The sequence below is a fragment of the Microcaecilia unicolor genome, chromosome 2 (assembly GCF_901765095.1).
Source record: "Microcaecilia unicolor chromosome 2, aMicUni1.1, whole genome shotgun sequence".
In the NCBI taxonomy this organism is placed as follows: Eukaryota; Metazoa; Chordata; class Amphibia; order Gymnophiona; family Siphonopidae; genus Microcaecilia; species Microcaecilia unicolor.
In genome coordinates, this window is record NC_044032.1 from 394,443,473 (window position 1) to 394,460,670 (window position 17,198).

General features: G+C 43.7%; 1 protein-coding gene across 5 annotated transcripts in view; it reads right to left on the reverse strand.

The window, feature by feature from the left end:
- WDFY3 (WD repeat and FYVE domain containing 3) overlaps nt 1-17,198 on the reverse strand; it is a 655,707-nt gene that overhangs the window by 367,879 nt on the left and 270,630 nt on the right. For all 5 annotated transcript variants that reach the window (XM_030190597.1, XM_030190598.1, XM_030190593.1 and 2 more), the window contains one exon: nt 6,181-6,358. In XM_030190597.1, coding sequence (XP_030046457.1) covers nt 6,181-6,358 — 178 coding nt within the window. The remainder of the gene's footprint in view (nt 1-6,180; nt 6,359-17,198) is intronic.

Sequence of the window (17,198 nt, forward strand, 5' to 3'; positions counted from 1 at the left end):
TCGCAACGGCGAGGACATAACTGAGATTGACCTAAAAAATTTACCAACTAACTGAGAGTGTAGCCTGGAACAGAACAAACAGGGCCCTCGGGGGGTGGAGTTGGATCCTAAAGCCCAAACAGGTTCTGAAGAACTGACTGCCCGAACCGACTGTCACGTCGGGTATCCTGCTGCAGGCAGTAATGAGATGTGAATGTGTGGACAGATGACCACGTCGCAGCTTTGCAAATTTCCTCCATGGTGGCTGACTTCAAGTGGGCTACCGACGCTGCCATGGCTCTAACATTATGAGCCGTGACATGACCCTCAAGAGCCAGCCCAGCCTGGGCGTAAGTGAAGGAAATGCAATCTGCTAGCCAATTGGATATGGTGCGTTTCCCTACAGCCACTCCCCTCTTGTTGGGATCAAAAGAAACAAACAATTGGGCGGACTGTCTGTGGGGCTGTGTCCGCTCCAGATAGAAGGCCAATGCTCTCTTGCAGTCCAATGTGTGCAGCTGACGTTCAGCAGGGCAGGAATGAGGACGGGGAAAGAATGTTGGCAAGACAATTGACTGGTTCAGATGGAACTCCGACACAACCTTTGGCAGAAACTTAGGGTGAGTGCGGAGGACTACTCTGTTGTGATGAAATTTGGTGTAAGGGGCCTGGGCTACCAGGGCCTGAAGCTCACTGACTCTACGAGCCGAGGTAACTGCCACCAAGAAAATGACCTTCCAGGTCAAGTACTTCGGATGGCAGGAAGTCAGTGGCTCGAAAGGAGGTTTCATCAGCTGGGTGAGAACGACATTGAGATCCCATGACACTGTAGGAGGCTTGACAGGGGGCTTTGACAAAAGCAAACCTCTCATGAAGCGAACAACTAAAGGCTGTCCTGAGATCGGCTTACCTTCCACTTGGTAATGGTATGCACTGATTGCACTAAGGTGAACCCTTACGGAGTTGGTCTTCAGACCAGACTCAGACAAGTGGAGAAGGTATTCAAGCAGGGTCTGTGTAGGACAAGAGCGAGGATCTAGGGCCTTGCTGTCACACCAGACGGCAAACCTCCTCCAATGAAAGAAGTAACTTCTCTTAGTGGAGTCTTTCCTGGAAGCAAGCAAGATGCGGGAGACACCCTCTGGCAGACCCAAAGAGGCAAAGTCTACGCCCTCAACATCCAGGCCGTGAGAGCCAGGGACTGGAGGTTGGGATGCAGAAGAGCCCCTTCGTCCTGCGTGATGAGGGTCGGAAAACACTCCAATCTCCACGGTTCTTCGGAGGATAACTCCAGAAGAAGAGGGAACCAGATCTGACGCGGCCAAAAGGGAGCAATCAGAATCATGGTGCCTCGGTCTTGCTTGAGTTTCAACAAAGTCTTCCCCACCAGAGGAATGGGAGGATAAGCATACAGCAGACCTTCCCCCCAATCCAGGAGGAAGGCATCCGACGCCAGTCTGCCGTGGGCCTGAAGCCTGGAACAGAACTGAGGGACCTTGTGGTTCACTTGAGATGCGAAGAGATCCACCAGGGGGGGGCCCCACGCCTGGAAGATCTGTCGCACCACACGGGAATTGAGCGACCACTCGTGAGGTTGCATAATCCTGCTCAACCTGTCGGCCAGACTGTTGTTTACGCCTGCCAGATATGTGGCTTGGAGCACCATGCCTTGACGGCGAGCCCAGAGCCACATGCTGACGGCTTCCTGACACAGGGGGCGCTTGGGAATGTGGGGATTAGTTAATGGCTTGGTCCAGTTCGCAAGCAATGTCTTCTTCAGGACATGGTGCAAGGGAACAGTGGACGCTTCCTTAGGTGGAGAAGGATAGTCCAGGAGCTCAAACATTTCAGCCCTGGGCTCGTCCTCCACAACCACCGGGAAGGGGATGGCCGTAGACATCTCCCGGACAAAGGAGGCAAAAGACAGACTCTCGGGAGGAGAAAGCTGTCTCTCAGGAGAGGGAGTGGGATCAGACGGAAGACCCTCAGACTCCTCGTCAGAGAAATATCTGGGATCTTCCTCTTCCTCCCACGAGGCCTCACCCTCGGTGTCAGACACAAGTTCACGGACCTGTGTCTGCAACCTCGCCCTGCTCGACTCCGTGGAACCCCGTCCACGATGGGGGCGTCGAGAGGTAGACTCCCTCGCCCGCATCGGCGAAGCTCCCTCCGCCGACGTAGTCGGGGAGCCTTCCTGGGAGGTGGCCGCGGTCGGTACCGCACGCGGTACCGACGTCGGGGACCTCAACCTGGGCGATGGGCCAGCCGGCGCCACGCTCGACGGTACCGGTGGCGCAAGCACCGCCGGTACCGGAGGGGTAGGGCGCAACAGCTCTCCCAGAATCTCTGGGAGAACGGCCCGGAGGCTCTCGTTTAGAGCGGCTGCAGAGAAAGGCTGAGAGGTCGATGCAGGCGTCGACGTCAGTACCTGTTCCGGGCGTGGAGGCTGTTCTGGGCTGTCCAGAGCGGAGCGCATCGACACCTCCTGAACAGAGGGTGAGCGGTCCTCTCGGTGCCGATGCCTGCTGGGTGCCGAATCCCTCGGCGACCCAGAGCTCTCGGTGCCGACACGGGGAGGAGACCGGTGTCGATGCTTCTTCGATTTCTTCCGAAGCATGTCACCGGAGCTCCCCGGCACCGACGAGGAGGACGTCGAATCCATCCGTCGCTTCCTCGGGGCCGAGACTGAAGAAGGTCGATCTCGGGGGGGCTGTACCGCAGGAGCCCTCAGGGTAGGCGGAGACCCACCCGAGGGCTCACCGCCACCAGCAGGGGAATGGACAGCCCTCACCTGCACTCCACCCGATGCACCACCGTCCGACGACATCAGCAGACGAGGTCCTGGTACCACCGACGTCGATGCAGCTATCCGATGTCTCGGCGCCGATGCAGAGGCCCGATGCCTCGATGCACTCGATGCAGGGGCGGCCGAGGAAGATGGTCTGGACGCTGACGACGTCGATGCACTCGAAGATCCCGGTGCCGATGCCGACGAAGAGCCCGAGAACAACACGTTCCACTGGGCTAGTCTCGCTACCTGAGTCCGCCTTTGAAGCAGGGAACACAGACTGCAGTTCTGAGGGCGGTGCTCGGCCCCCAGACACTGAAGACACGACGAGTGTCGATCAGTGAGCGAGATAACCCGGGCGCACTGGGTGCACTTCTTGAAGCCGCTGGAAGGCTTCGATGTCATGGGCGGAAAAATCACGCCGGCGAAATCAAAAGCCGAAATGGCGAAATTTGAAGCACCAAATTTAGAGGGAGAAAAAATCTCGACCGAGGCCGAAAAGAGGCCTACCCCGACGACGAAAGAAAACTTACCGGGGCAAAAAAGCTGGAAGTACGGGGAGGATTTACACGAAACCCGGCGGGGGGTTTCCGGAGCACTTCCCGACTAGGACAAAGCTTTCCCGAAGGAAAAAAACACGTTCAAAACGAATTGGACGCGCGAGGTCGACTTTCCGGGGCTCGACACGGCGAAAACACGACCGTACCGAGTGCGGACAAAAGAAGACTGGCCGGCTCGAGCCGGTTTCGGGCGGGAAGACGGCCGCGCATGCGCGGTGCGCGCGGGCGCGCGAGGGCTAGCAAAGGACTTTGCTAGTGAAGTTTCCGATTGGAGGGGCTGCCGTGGACGTCACCCATCAGTGAGAACAAGCAGCCTGCTTGTCCTCGGAGAAAGTGAATTATGTCGTTAACTTGGGAATTAGCATCAGCACTAAATTAATTGGCATTCTCCCCCTTTCCCTTCATTCTTGGTCTATTTTACACTCACTTTTTCTATCTTTATAATTGATCTATATATTTATATATCTATCTATATATATAGTAAGCCTAGATGGCATGCCCATATAGCAAAATTCTAATAAAACTTGGAAACTTAATGCATGTGGAGTGGAGGAGTGGCCTAGTGGTTAGGGTGGTGGACTTTGGTCCTGGGGAACTGAGGAACTGAGTTCGATTCCCACTTCAGGCACAGGCAGCTCCTTGTGACTCTGGGCAAGTCACTTAACCCTCCATTGCCCCATGTAAGCTGCATTGAGCCTGCCATGAGCGGGAAAGTGCGGGGTACAAATGTAACAAAAATAAAATAAAATAAATGTACACACTAACCATTAATGCAGCGACTTGACACTTGGGGGTTATTACATTACTTGGTGCCAACATTTAAGCACAAAATACATGCATTAATGACCAGAAGACCGGCACATTCACGTGCAAATGCCATTGACCTGGCTACACACTATTCCGTAACTCTCTGCACATCTTTGATTGTGTGTGGTTTGCAGGTGGGTAGGGCTTATACATAAGCAGCTGACTTGTAAAACACTTATTTGCATACCTCCAGAACCTAGGCCTGAGCGTTTATATTTGTTATATGGCTGGCATAAGAGCTCACAACAAACTGTATACTCCTGTATATAACCGGTTATGCTAGTATACTACAAAGGCAAGAAGGCACCTACTTTCCTTTAAAGAATAGATTCCATATAGGCACCCTTTTATAGGACTGCTCACTGTGTGTGCGCTAGTTCCTGAGTTAACTGCACAGCATGGAACGGAGAAAGGAATGGGTGTGGATTGTGCCTTGTACTTTTGAAGTACGTCAATCTTTAAATCAATAGGTAACACGGAGCAGTTAACACTACCTCAAAAGGAGGCACCAAGTGCATCTGCTTCATCTTCAATGTGGTTAACCCATTAACTGTTTGTGAAAATGCTAGGCATGCCTTCAAAATTTAAACACAGAGATTTTGCAGTTACATGTTAATATTTGCAATGTGTAGTAAAAAGACCACAGATACACTGGTTCTGAGATAACCAGATAAAAATAACCGTTTATCTTCAGCTGCAGGGATTGTACCAGGCAAGTAATTGGATACCTTTAACTGAATACAGTGCTGCTGGATATTGCCCTCCATTTTATTTGTTTAGAGTTTTACTTAAAGAGCATAGCAAAGCTGCATTTGGATTTATGTTCACTACAAGGCTGGAACTTCAGAACTGCAGACAATTCTCAGGCACCCCAAGGACTGCCCTGGGCAACCTACTGTGGATCGACCAAAGTAGCCAAGAAGCCTAGTTCACAGGCACCAGTACTTATGAAGAAGACAAGCATACCCAAGGAGAAATAAACAATGGAAATCCAAAATGAAAGACATGAAAAGAAAATATGATTGCTAGGATTAGAGGAAGGCAGGGAAAGGTTTCATTTTGAATAAACACCTGTGGATTTGTGGTACCACCATGGGTTTGTCAAAAGACAGCATTAGCTTACTCCTGTGTAATCTAATCATCAGGAAACAAAAAAGTCTTACACAAGCTTCCATGGGCCCAACACTTGAGGGAGACCTTTTACCCTTTAAAGTATAGTAAGTTTTGCACTTACTGAACTAAAAGGTACAAAATCTAGAATGCAGTTATTGTAAAGGTTGTGCAGCAGCTTTTTAGAATGAGGGGGGTGGGTGTCTGGCATTCTCCCTGCAGTTACCACACATTAATGTCAACATTTTTAGAATAGATGCATCTAATGCCACACTCAATCTCCACCCATGCCCCGCCTAGTTACTGTCATATTCTATGATAAGAAGTTATCATGGGATTTTTACCAAACTGGCTGTTTTAGCAGTCTGTACTAATGGTTAACACGTGATAAAACTTTTGTTAACTGCATAATGCACTTAGTAAAACTGCTGCAAATGTGCCAAGATGTAGAACATATCAAAGTCACATTTATTAAATTTAGAGACAGCATTCTCTCTTATAAAGTCTGTCAGCAGGATTTATGTATATAAGTTATAAAAGCAATTTTGATAGCACTGGTGTGTCTGCAAGGCTACTAGCAAATACTTAAAAGAGATACACACATACATAAACTCCAGAAATTTTCCTTCAATTGACAATTTCAAACTTTTACAAACTGAAAGTTTAAGTGAGGCAATTTTATGTTGTCCAGTGTCTATTACAGTGCCAGAGTAGATTATTTCTAGCACATGCTTCCAATCTATGTGCTACATACTAACTGACTATCTCTAAGAAGCTTATTAAAAAATAGAACTGGGAATGTATTTCTGAGTTTTTGGCCTATTATACTGCTCCCAAAGAATTCTCCCAACAGATGCTTCTCTGCTCCTAAAATAACAATGTTTGTTTCCTCTAGCCTGCTAAAACATTTCCCTAGCCCTTGATGTCTTGTCTTACTTCTGGTTGAGTAGCAGATTCAACAGAGGCCAAGAGGTCCAACATGGCAAGCATGGCTCCAGGATGAATGACCACTGCATCGGAACCCTGAAGAGACGATATTCCAGCATGCAGCTTCAAATCGGCAACATTTTTAGGAGGGTACACAGGGGGAGTTGAAACAGAATGATAGATGTGTCTGCCAGGAGGGAAAAAAAAGCATATCGTTTTAGTCCTGAACAAGCATTCCCCTCACAATTTATACGACCACATGTATTCCAAACTGGTGCTCGGCAATGGTATTGCTGGGCATGTTTTAGAATTGCAGTCTGGAACATGACTAGCCAATTCTATATATGAAAAACAGATGCTTATGATCAAATGAAACAGCACTAGAAACCATTCTAAAATCTCCAAAACTGCTAGCCAATTTATCACATCCATAGTCACTAATTTTCTCTTATTATTAACGTAAAGAACTGTGCCTTGCAGAGTTATTTTTAAGAAAAAATGTTTGTGATAGCATTGTTACTTTCAAACATGATCATCTCTGTGTCTATATTGCTCAGTTGAAGAAAATCAAGATGCTTCATTTCAATGCATGCATCTACAGTAAGATATCTAGACTGCCTCGTCTGTTTTCCTAATCAGTGTAACTTTTTTGAATTGAAAGAGTGGGGCTTAACTTCCTTCGGCTCTTCCTTCATAAAACAGTCAAAGGTCCTCACTCAAACAGTATCATAACCACAGCAAAGCCGGAGCTAAACTATCTGCTTTCAATAAATTGCTATCGAGAAGATTTTGTAAGGAACAAAAACAATTCTGGAAGTCATATACCAGAAATACAGAAAGAATCAAAATGTTTCAATTCACTGATGTAACCAAAGCAGTTACCAGGTATACATAAATGAACTAGGCAGTCACAGACGAGAACACAAAATGATTTCCTTCTCTCACACTCTACACCATGGTTTCCTAAGCATATACTGGAGACCTTGTAATCATTCCAGTCTTCAGTATATCTATAAGATACTGTAAATGTCTATGTGTTAGAGACCCAGGGTATGTAACTTTATAATCATGCATATCTAGTGTGACCAATATCATAAAAAGGTCTCCAAGTCTGCTTCAAACATTCCCTTCTTTTCCTCTCCCATTCTTCATACAACATACTGAGCCACAGATAAACATAAGGCAGTTAAAGAGGGGTATAAGAAAATGAGAGGTAACACTCAGAACAAGTCTTCTCATTAAGGGTTCAGGAACAGCCAGAGCGTTCCCAGAAACCTTTGCCAGCCAGGTTCACATGAAGGAGTATCTGGGTGGGGGCAGGAGGAGTACTGTGCAGAATTATAAAATTTTCTGTTGAATTAAGTCCGTAAAATCATCTGGGTGATGTACCTATTCAAAGTGTCCTGGGGAGAAAACTGAAGCCAAAAGCAAAACCAAAGCCAAAAGCAACACTTGGCCCTGATAAACCAAACATGATCCAGAGGAATAAAAGAGAGAGCTGCATCCAAAGCCACAAAGAGTGGTGAAAAAAAAATTCTACAGTAATCACATTTCTACTGCAAATATCAGCTAGTCCAGTGACCTATGCTCCCAGTCATCAACAGCCTCATATGGGTCAAACTTTCAGGAAATCCCTGACAAACACATGAGAGAGATTTAAATGTATGTGTACTGTATTCATCTGTCATGCATATTCACTAGAGATATCCTGAAACTCTCAGATGTTAGTGGGTCTCAAGCACTAGGAGTAAATACCACTGGGCCAGTCTATTCTAATGAATGACTGGATTTTGGGGCAATGAAAGACAAATGTCAGACGTTATTCAGTACAAACTGAAGGTATCAGAAACATAAAGAGAACCTGTCTACTTGCACACCCTACACAGAGTCAAGCTGAAAGGAAAACCTGAAGGAAATCACTGAATAAATATACAGTTTAGAACTTAGCTAGCAGTTGAAGGAAGCCTCTGTTTAGTATTCATCTGGCATCCAGAGATCACAGGATGGTGTGGTTCAATATTAAAACAGGCATGGAGAAGATTCACTCAAAACTGAAGGTCCTAAATTTCAAAAAACTATATTTGTTGAGATGGGGGATAACCCAAAGAGTTCTTATTTGGATGGGAACTTCTGGAAGAAATAGGAAAGCAGTGGGTAGAATTGAAAGGAGCTCTTTTAAGGGCGACAAACCTTTCTGCAAGGAAAGTATATAAAAGAACAAAGAAAAGAAGGATACTTTGGTTCTCAAAAGTAGTAGCTGAAAAGGCAAGGAAAAATATGCTAGCCTTGAAAAACTACAAGAGATTGTAGAAGAGAAAGACAGGCGACAATATTTGGAAAAGCTATGAGAAGCTGATAAAATAGTCAAGAAAGCAAAGATGCAAACGGAAGGAAGAACTAGCCAATATGGTAAAATGGGGGGGGGGGGGGGGGGGGGGGAACAAAACATTCTTTAAACATGTTAGTATGGGAGGAAGTGCAAAAGTGGTACTGAGAGATTCAAAGGTGAAAGGGAGGAACATGTAGAAGCTAATAAGGATATGGTAGAACTGCTTAATAAATATTTGCTCTGTGTTCATAGATGAAGGGTTGGGAATAGGACTGCGGAAGACAAACACAAGCAGGAATGGAAATGTGGTACACTGTGAATGATATGTTCAGTGCTGTGTTCATGAAGAGTCTAGGGAATAACACAACGACAAAGTTTGTCTCCATCCCGCCCCCACAACAGTACAAAATCTCATTCATACAAAAAACAAGTGATTGCCCCTCCGAAGGGACACCACCTTGTAGTGGTGGAGGGGCTTGTGTGTTTCAATGACTCAGAGGGCTATGCTGAAGGGCTACCCATATCACACAGGCCTCTGAGGAGAAACCAGACAAAGAGTGTCCCAAACTGGGAGAGTGGTGAGATGGTGACCTGGAGTTCGTATGCCCAACGGCCCAGCTGCCCTCTGAGGTTCTGTCTTCTTTATGTAAATTTCCTCTTTGCAATTGCATTTTCCTTAACTGAGAGGAAGGGAACAACCAGCGGTCAGCCGCTGATGGCCAGCGTTTTGTCCCCTGAGTAGCAAGTGCGGGACCGCTGCGCATCGAACTGCCCACAGATGAAAGGGTTAGCGAGTCCTTTGATTACCGCTGGCGAAGGAGCGTCGACACTCTTGGACTTGAAAAAACAACTCCATCGCTCCCAAATTATTCAACCGCCATGTCCAAAGGAGTGGAGGAGTGAGTTGGAGGCATATGCTGAAACGGAGGACGTTTACAGCAGAACCCGAATCGGCGGAACCACTCCTAAACACCTGAAGAGAAATCATCTTGGAGTTTTTGGCTTCCATGGTGGTTACATTGAATACCATCTGGAAGGCGCTTCGGGACCTAACTGCGGTAGTAAATAACTGTTTCAGATATGATCTTATTGGAGAGTTGCATGGACAATTTGACTGAACCCTCTCTGAGAGTGAAAAAATTGATATGATAGATGAAGTTCTGTACAAGCAAGAAGTGGTTATGATCTTGAAAAGAATAATGAACCAGAAACTTTGAATAATAAGGTGGATGTTTTTGTGGATGATTAATGTCGAGATTATTGTTTTTCCCAGAGTTCCAGGTATGACTCCTAAAGTTTTCCTCAGAAATATTTCCTTAATTATTACTTCGAAAGGAGTGAAGCCTGTGAAAACTGGGATTGCTTTAATCAGTGGGATTTGAATTAGTGACTTGAGTATATGTATCGTTAAATAATTTCTGGTTTTTAAAAGAGAGAGAATGTAATCAGATGTATTATTTCTAACTAAAACCTGGACAATAAGTATGTTCTCAATGAAATGAACTGACTATACGCTGCATTTGGTCTTGAGGAAGCCAACCAGATAATCAATGTGGAATAATGTATTAGCTGAGTAATATCTGGGGATAATCAGGTTAATACCATGTTTTCTTTTTTTCTGTTTACTGTTTAATTGATCTCCTTGTCTTATTTCACTCTCCCTATTTTTCTTCACTTTGTGGTCTAAGAAACAGAAAGATTGTATATAATCCACATATCTAGTTGGGATTGTTTTCTTCTTATATTGTATTAATGTGCAATCATCTCTGTATTACTGTTTGCAAGTGACTCTTGTAAAATGAAAAATTATAAATGATTTAAAAAAAAAAAAAAAAACGAGCGATTGTCTTTTATTAAAAACGATGGAACTAGTGAGGTGGAGTTTGAGTTTGAATGTCATTCTCTAGAGCTGGCTAAACTAAAAGTGGCAAGAGCAACCACAAAAGTGGAGAAACTGGATCCACTACAAGGGAGAATGCAGAGACAGAAGAGTAGCGTGATCAACAGGACACTTCCAAGGAGACAAAAAAATTATGAATAAAAATGTTCTTTATTGGTATAAGACTCGATACGGAACCATGTTTTGGCAATAAACGCCTGCCTCAAGAGTCTACAAATTAAAATAAACGATACCAATATAAGTACATTAAAATGCATAAAAAATAAGTACATAAAATGCATAGAACAGAATGGTGTATATGGAGATATGATTACGTACATACAAATTTAAACAGTAAAAATATAGCCGAAAGAGGAGCAGGACTTGGGTGTGATTGAACGAGATGATCTTAAGGTGCCCAAAAAGGAAGAAAAGGCAACAGCAAAAACTAGAAGGATGCTTGGGTGCATAGGGAGAGGAATGGCCAGCAGGATAAAGGTGGTGATAATGCCTCTGTATAATTCTCTGGTGAGACCTCATTTACAGTATTACTTATTATTTATTTAGGAAAACTTGATATACCGCCTTAAACTAGTGGGTAGATCTAGGTGGTGTACAATAGTAACAAACTTCAGAGATATCGGAAAGGAATTACAATTGCTGACAGGAAATTACACAAACATCCATTCATACAAAATAAGGTGAAACCTAAGAGAAGGTTACACCAGTGTTAGAGGAAGGACAGACACATACCTTACCTGAAAATGAAGGGTATTTGAGAGAGAGGAAGGGGGAATGGTAAAATAGCAGGGACAAAGGGAAGAGAAGTTGAGACTTCAGCAAAGAACCTTTCATGGAAATCATTTTATTTTCATTTTAGTGTTTGGAAGATGTCCAATTTGAGAATTTATATCTGCTGTCTTATTTTGCATTGGGTATTACTAGAGCTGTAACAACTTATAGAAATTATTTATAATGAAAGAAAAATCACAAGTTATTTTTTTCTCCTATACTGGTATAGTATTTTCAATGATACTGCTTATATGTGCCACGGCTGGTTTAAGGGGTGTGGCTACTATGGGTGTGGGTACCATATGGGCAGATCCATGTGACCCCGCCCATAATGAGTACCGGTACCTTTTTTCCTACAAAAAAAGCACTGAACATAAGCATTTCGATACCTGCCAGCCTTTAGTTTATTGTTGGATTACCAAACATGTTTTGAATAGGTACTATCTGTATTAGCTGTAACTAATGGTTAGAGAAGCAGGCTGGCAACCAGGGAAGCTAGGGTTAAAACCCCACTGCTGCTCCTTCATTTCTTGGACAAGTCACTTAACACTCCACTGCCCCATGTACACACAGACTGTAAGCCCTCCAGGAACAGGAAATATCTACTGTATCTGAATGTAACTTGCCTTTGAGCTACTACTGAGAAAGGTGTCATCTAAATTCAAATCCAAAATCCAGTATCAGGCATAGTTTAAAGTAAATACAAAAGCCTACAAATGTGACTCAGGAGGCGAGACACTAGAGAGGGAGGGCTCTGGTTACAGAGCAGCGTATGCTTAATGCAAGTTCAGAGGGCTGTGTGATGGGGGGGGGGGGGGCAGGATGAGATGCAAGAGAGAAAAGGCTGCTGGTATATTACGGCTGCGGCGGGGGGGGGGGGGGGGGGGTAGGAAAGAAGCTGCAGAAGCACCCGGGAGGGAGGGGGCAGCGGTAAGAGAGAAAAATATGACAGAGGGAGGAAGAGTCTGGGAAAGGAGGAAAGAGAGAAAGCTAGGTAGCGAAACCAGGAGCAAAAAGCTTGATGCGATTAATGAGTTAAAAGATATATCTATATATCTTTAAAGCGTTAATCGCGTTAACATGCACATCTCATAAAAAAGAAAAAAAATATATATATATATATATTACACACATGTACCTAGTGGGCTTACAGTCTACGTTGTCTATCATTTTGCCCAATATGGACAACAGGCTCACCAGTCTGTAGTTTCCTAGAGCACCCCAAAACCACTTTTTTTAAAAATTAGTGTCATATCAGCCACTTTCCAAACTTCAGGTACAATGGACGATTTTAAGGACAGAATACATACTGCTAATAGTACAACTGTAATTTAAATTTTGAGCTCTTTCAGTACTCTGGAGTATATACTATTAGGGTCCAGGTGATTTACTGCTCTTTTGCTTATTGATTTAGCTTCTTAAGTCTTCCAGGTTCACTGGATGTAAGTTCCTGAGTAGAATAAGAATTGGTTATTGGAGAGAAAACAGAGGGTAGGGTTAAATGGCCATTTTTCTCAATGGAGGAGGGTGAATAGTGGAGTGCCACAGGGATCTGTACTTGGACCGCTGCTATTTAACATATTAATACATGATCTGGAAATCATTAACGACGAGTGAGGTGATTAAATTTGTAGATGACACAAAACTATTCAAAGTTGTCAAAATGCATGTGGATTGTGAAAAAATTGCAGGAAGACCTTAGGAAACTGGAAGACTGGGCAACTAAATGGCAAATGAAATTTAATGTAGACAAATGCAAAGTGAGGTTCATTGAGAAAAATAATCCGAATCATAGTTACCTGATGCTAGGGTCCACTTTAGAAGTAAGCACTGAAGAAAAAGACCTAGGTGTCATTGTAGACAATACGCTGAAATCTCAGCTCAGTGTGCAGAAGTGGCCAAAAAAAGCAAACAGGATGCTAGGAATTATTAGGAGAGGGATGCAAAATAAGACCAAAAATATTATAATGCTTCTGTATTGCTCCATGGTGCAACCTCACCTTGAGAATTGTGTTCAATTCTGGTCGCCGTATCTCAAAAAAGATATAGTGGAATTACAAAGGTTCAAAGAACAGTGATCAAAATGATAGAGAGGATGGAACTGCTCCCATATGAGGAAAGAATAAAGAGGGGTTAGGGCTCTTCAGCTTGGAAAAGAGATGACTAAGGGGGGATATGCTTGAGGTCTACAAAATCCTCATTCAAAAAGTACAAAGTCCAGAGGATGCTCAATGAGATTGAAAATACTTTTAAAATAAATAGGAGGAAGCATTTTTTCACTCAAAGAACAGTTAGGCTCTGGAATTCGTTGCCATAGGATGTGGTAAAGGTGTTTAGCATATGAGTTTAAAAAAGGTTTGCACAAGTTCCTGGAGGAAAAGTCCAGAGACTGTTATTGAGTTGGACATTAGGGAAGCCACTGCACGCCCTGGGACTGGTAGCATGGAATAGTACTACTAATTGGGTTTCTGCCAGGTACCTGTGACCTATCGTGGCCACTGCTGGAAGCAGGATGCTGGGCTAGATGGACCATTGATCTGGCTCAGGGCCAGATACACTAAACTTAATGAGCCATTAATGAGCAAGTAGTAAACCCTGGCATGCACTAAGGCTTCTCCCAGCCATTTTCTGATCACGGTAGCAGCTAACGAAAATGGAATGCAGATGAGCAAATTAGTATTATAATGTGTAGAAACCGTATTGTAATGAGATACACTACCATTTTCTGATTCCCTTACCAGGGATACCCCTAACGGGAGGTCTGCACCTCTCGTTGGGGCTGCTGTGAGGGAATCGGAAAGAAAAAAAAAAAATCCAAGTGCTCGTCAGGGACGTCTAACACGAGCTGGACGTCTTCCTGCAGCTTTTGTGATGGGTGTCCTTCTTGGACGTGTTTTTCTTATATGCAATTAGGAAGGACTTCTCTGAAGAAGAAAAAAAAAAAAAAATACGTCCCTGTTTTTCTTACCTGCCGAAACTGACCACAAGCACAGTTCTCTCAACAGTCCCCTCCAAGGTTGTTTTCAGCTTGCACCCCCCCCTCCCCCCACACATACACACAAAAGATTGGAATGTGCGAGGACGTCCAAATCAAAACTTTTTGGATGTCCCTCCCTCCAGGTCTCTCTCAGCCAATCCCAGCGCGTTTAGCTGTTACCAGTATCAGCTAAATGCGCTGGGATTGGCTGAGAGAGACCTAGAGGGAGGGATGTCAACAAAGTTTTGATATGGACGTCCTCGCACGTTCCAATCCTGGGGGGGGGGGGGGGGGGTGCAAGCTGAAAACACTGCAGTTAGGAAAAACACGTCCAAGAAGGACGCCCATCACAAAAGCTGCAGGAAGACGTCCAGCTCATTGTTAGACGTCCCTGACGAGCACTTGGATTTTTTTTTCTCCACAGAAGTCCTTCCTAATTGCCTGATGTAAGCCTGCCTTTAACATGCAAAGCAGTAAACAATGGAAATGTTACACAATCGACCAGAGACGTCCTTTTTTTGTTGTTTTTTGAGTGAAGGACGTCCATAAAGGACATCCTTGGCATGCGCAGAGCAGCCGGCATAACGCTTGGCTGCTCTGCGCATGCTCCACTGGCCGACTGGCCGATTACCGATTAAATAGAGAATGCAAGTGAGCTACAACGAGCAGCTCATTTGCATTCATTTTCCTTGATGCATGCCCGTTCCTTACCGATTCGCTAAGGGAATCGGTAAGGGAAGGGCTTTAATGATTTTTTAGTGCATCTTTCCTTCAATGTGGATGTTCTTAAATACCATTTCTGGCATGGGTAGTTCCCTTACCTACTCCTCAGTAAAGATCAAAGCAATTATTTCATGTAAACTCTCCACTGTGTCCTTGTCTTCCTTGATTGTCCTTTTTACACCTGATGATCTAAGTTTCACCTGACTCCCTCACAGGCTTTCTGCTTCTAACATATATGAAAACATTTTTACAATTAGTTTTTGCCCTTATGGCAAGCTTCTTTCCAAATTTTCTTTCGGCCTTCCTTATCAATGCTTTTACTGTAAATCTGACTTGCCAGTGTTTACGGTACTTCTTTTTTCCAATTTTTTTTTAAGATGTTCTTTTAGCTCTAATAGGGTCTTTCACCTCACCTTCTAACCATATCTGGCTGTTTGGCCTTCCTTCCACCTTTTTTAATACATGGGTATATTATCTGGCCTGGGTTTCTAAGATGATATTTTTAACCATCATCCATGCCTGATTTAAAGTCATAATCAATGCAGCTGCTTCTTTCCTCTTGCTTGCTAATACAGTAGATTTCCTTAGTATCTTCACTCCAGTTATCTCAAACGTAATCATGTTATGATCACTATTGCCAAGTGGCCCTAACACAGTAACTTTTTGCACCAAGTTCTCCCTTCTACTAAAAACTAGATCTAAAACAGCTCCACCTCTTGTTGGTTCCTGAACCAGTTGCTCCATGAAGCACTAGGAACTTTACCTTCCTAGCATTTCTGGACTTGGCATTTATCCAGTCAATACTAGGGTAAATAAAATCAAATTTATTAGCTTCCTTAATTTCTGTCTCCATTACTTCAGCACCATTGGAATCAATTTTGTGTGCCATATTAAAAAGTACTAAAATGACAACCTGATTTTTTAAAAACATTTCTAAATTTACCACGTCATGTACTACTAAGTGATTAGAGTTCCATCACAGTAACACACTTAACAATGGACCACAGTCCACCTTTAAATAAGCAGTAACTTCCTAGAAAAGGCAATGCTTTCTTTTAAGAATGTTACAGAGAACTAAAAGGCAGGCCTAGCAGTCAAGTTTACTGCTAACAGAAAAGCCCCTGTTCTATTTCTGGTTTAGGCAACCCTTTGAAAGCAGTACTCAAAAAGGCCTCAAGAATCTCAAAGACCAACATTAGGAAAAGTTCTGTCAGGAGCTGTATCCTATTCTCTCATTCCCAGGTTATTACATCTACTTGCTTGCATAAATAGTGGGAAAGGTGAGATGGAGAAAAATTCACATTTAAAGAATCTTCAATGTATGTTTAATTTCCATTAAGATTTTCTAGGTGAAAAGTGAGATGTCACCAATGACAGCATTAACATCCTGTAGCATGGAAATAAGTTACTAAAAAAAACAACCACCACCTGGGGCAATGACAATACACAGACATGCACAAACATATGCAGGTGGAAAAAAAGCAGGCAAATCAGTGTTTTTTTCATAAGAAACATTAAGCGAGAAAGATACACAATGAGGTTCTCTTAAAACAGCAGTACCTTTTCCGGGAAAGAGCTGGTGTGCCCCAAGGAGAGGGGAGAGAAGTCTCATTTGTCAGGCAAGGAGGGATCTGTTCTGCACGACTACAGACAAAACAGACACGGGTGGGACAGTCAGGTTAGAAAGAGAACAAGAGGTCAGAGGCTTGTTAGTTTTTACAAGAACATGAGTACATGTGTAATAGAATACCATCTTCCAGAACCAGCCAGGAGCACAAGGACCATCACACAAGTGCAAGCATTAGGAAAAACACATACATGCACAGTATACATATGATGTTTATAGCTGGCTTTTTGGTTAAGAGGACAAACACGTTTGCCGGAATGCTCTTAAGATTAAATCTGTGTTAACTCAATTCTTCCATCTGTATGCTCAAACAGAAAAGCCCTGCAAGGTGAAAAAAGCGAACCAAAGAAACATAAAACTCAAGCAACAGGGCAAAACACTAGGGGAACTTTGAATCACAATCATAAAAGTACAGCTCAGTAAAAGCTCCACAGCCCTATCAGTGGAACAAAGGGAAAGGGAAGGTTTAGCATTATAAAGGGGAGGCGAAAGTAGTAGAAACATGAGGTTTCTGAGAAAGTAGAGTAACCCTGATCTCTGGAAAAGAAAGGATAAGCTACAGTCTTAGAAGAAACCACATACAGGGATAGATAGGCATTAAACAGACATCATGGTTATGAACATAAAGGCTAAGAGTTATTTGAAAATGAACATAGATTTTTTTTTTTTTTAAGGTGGCTTGGCTGTCCTTCTACTCCCC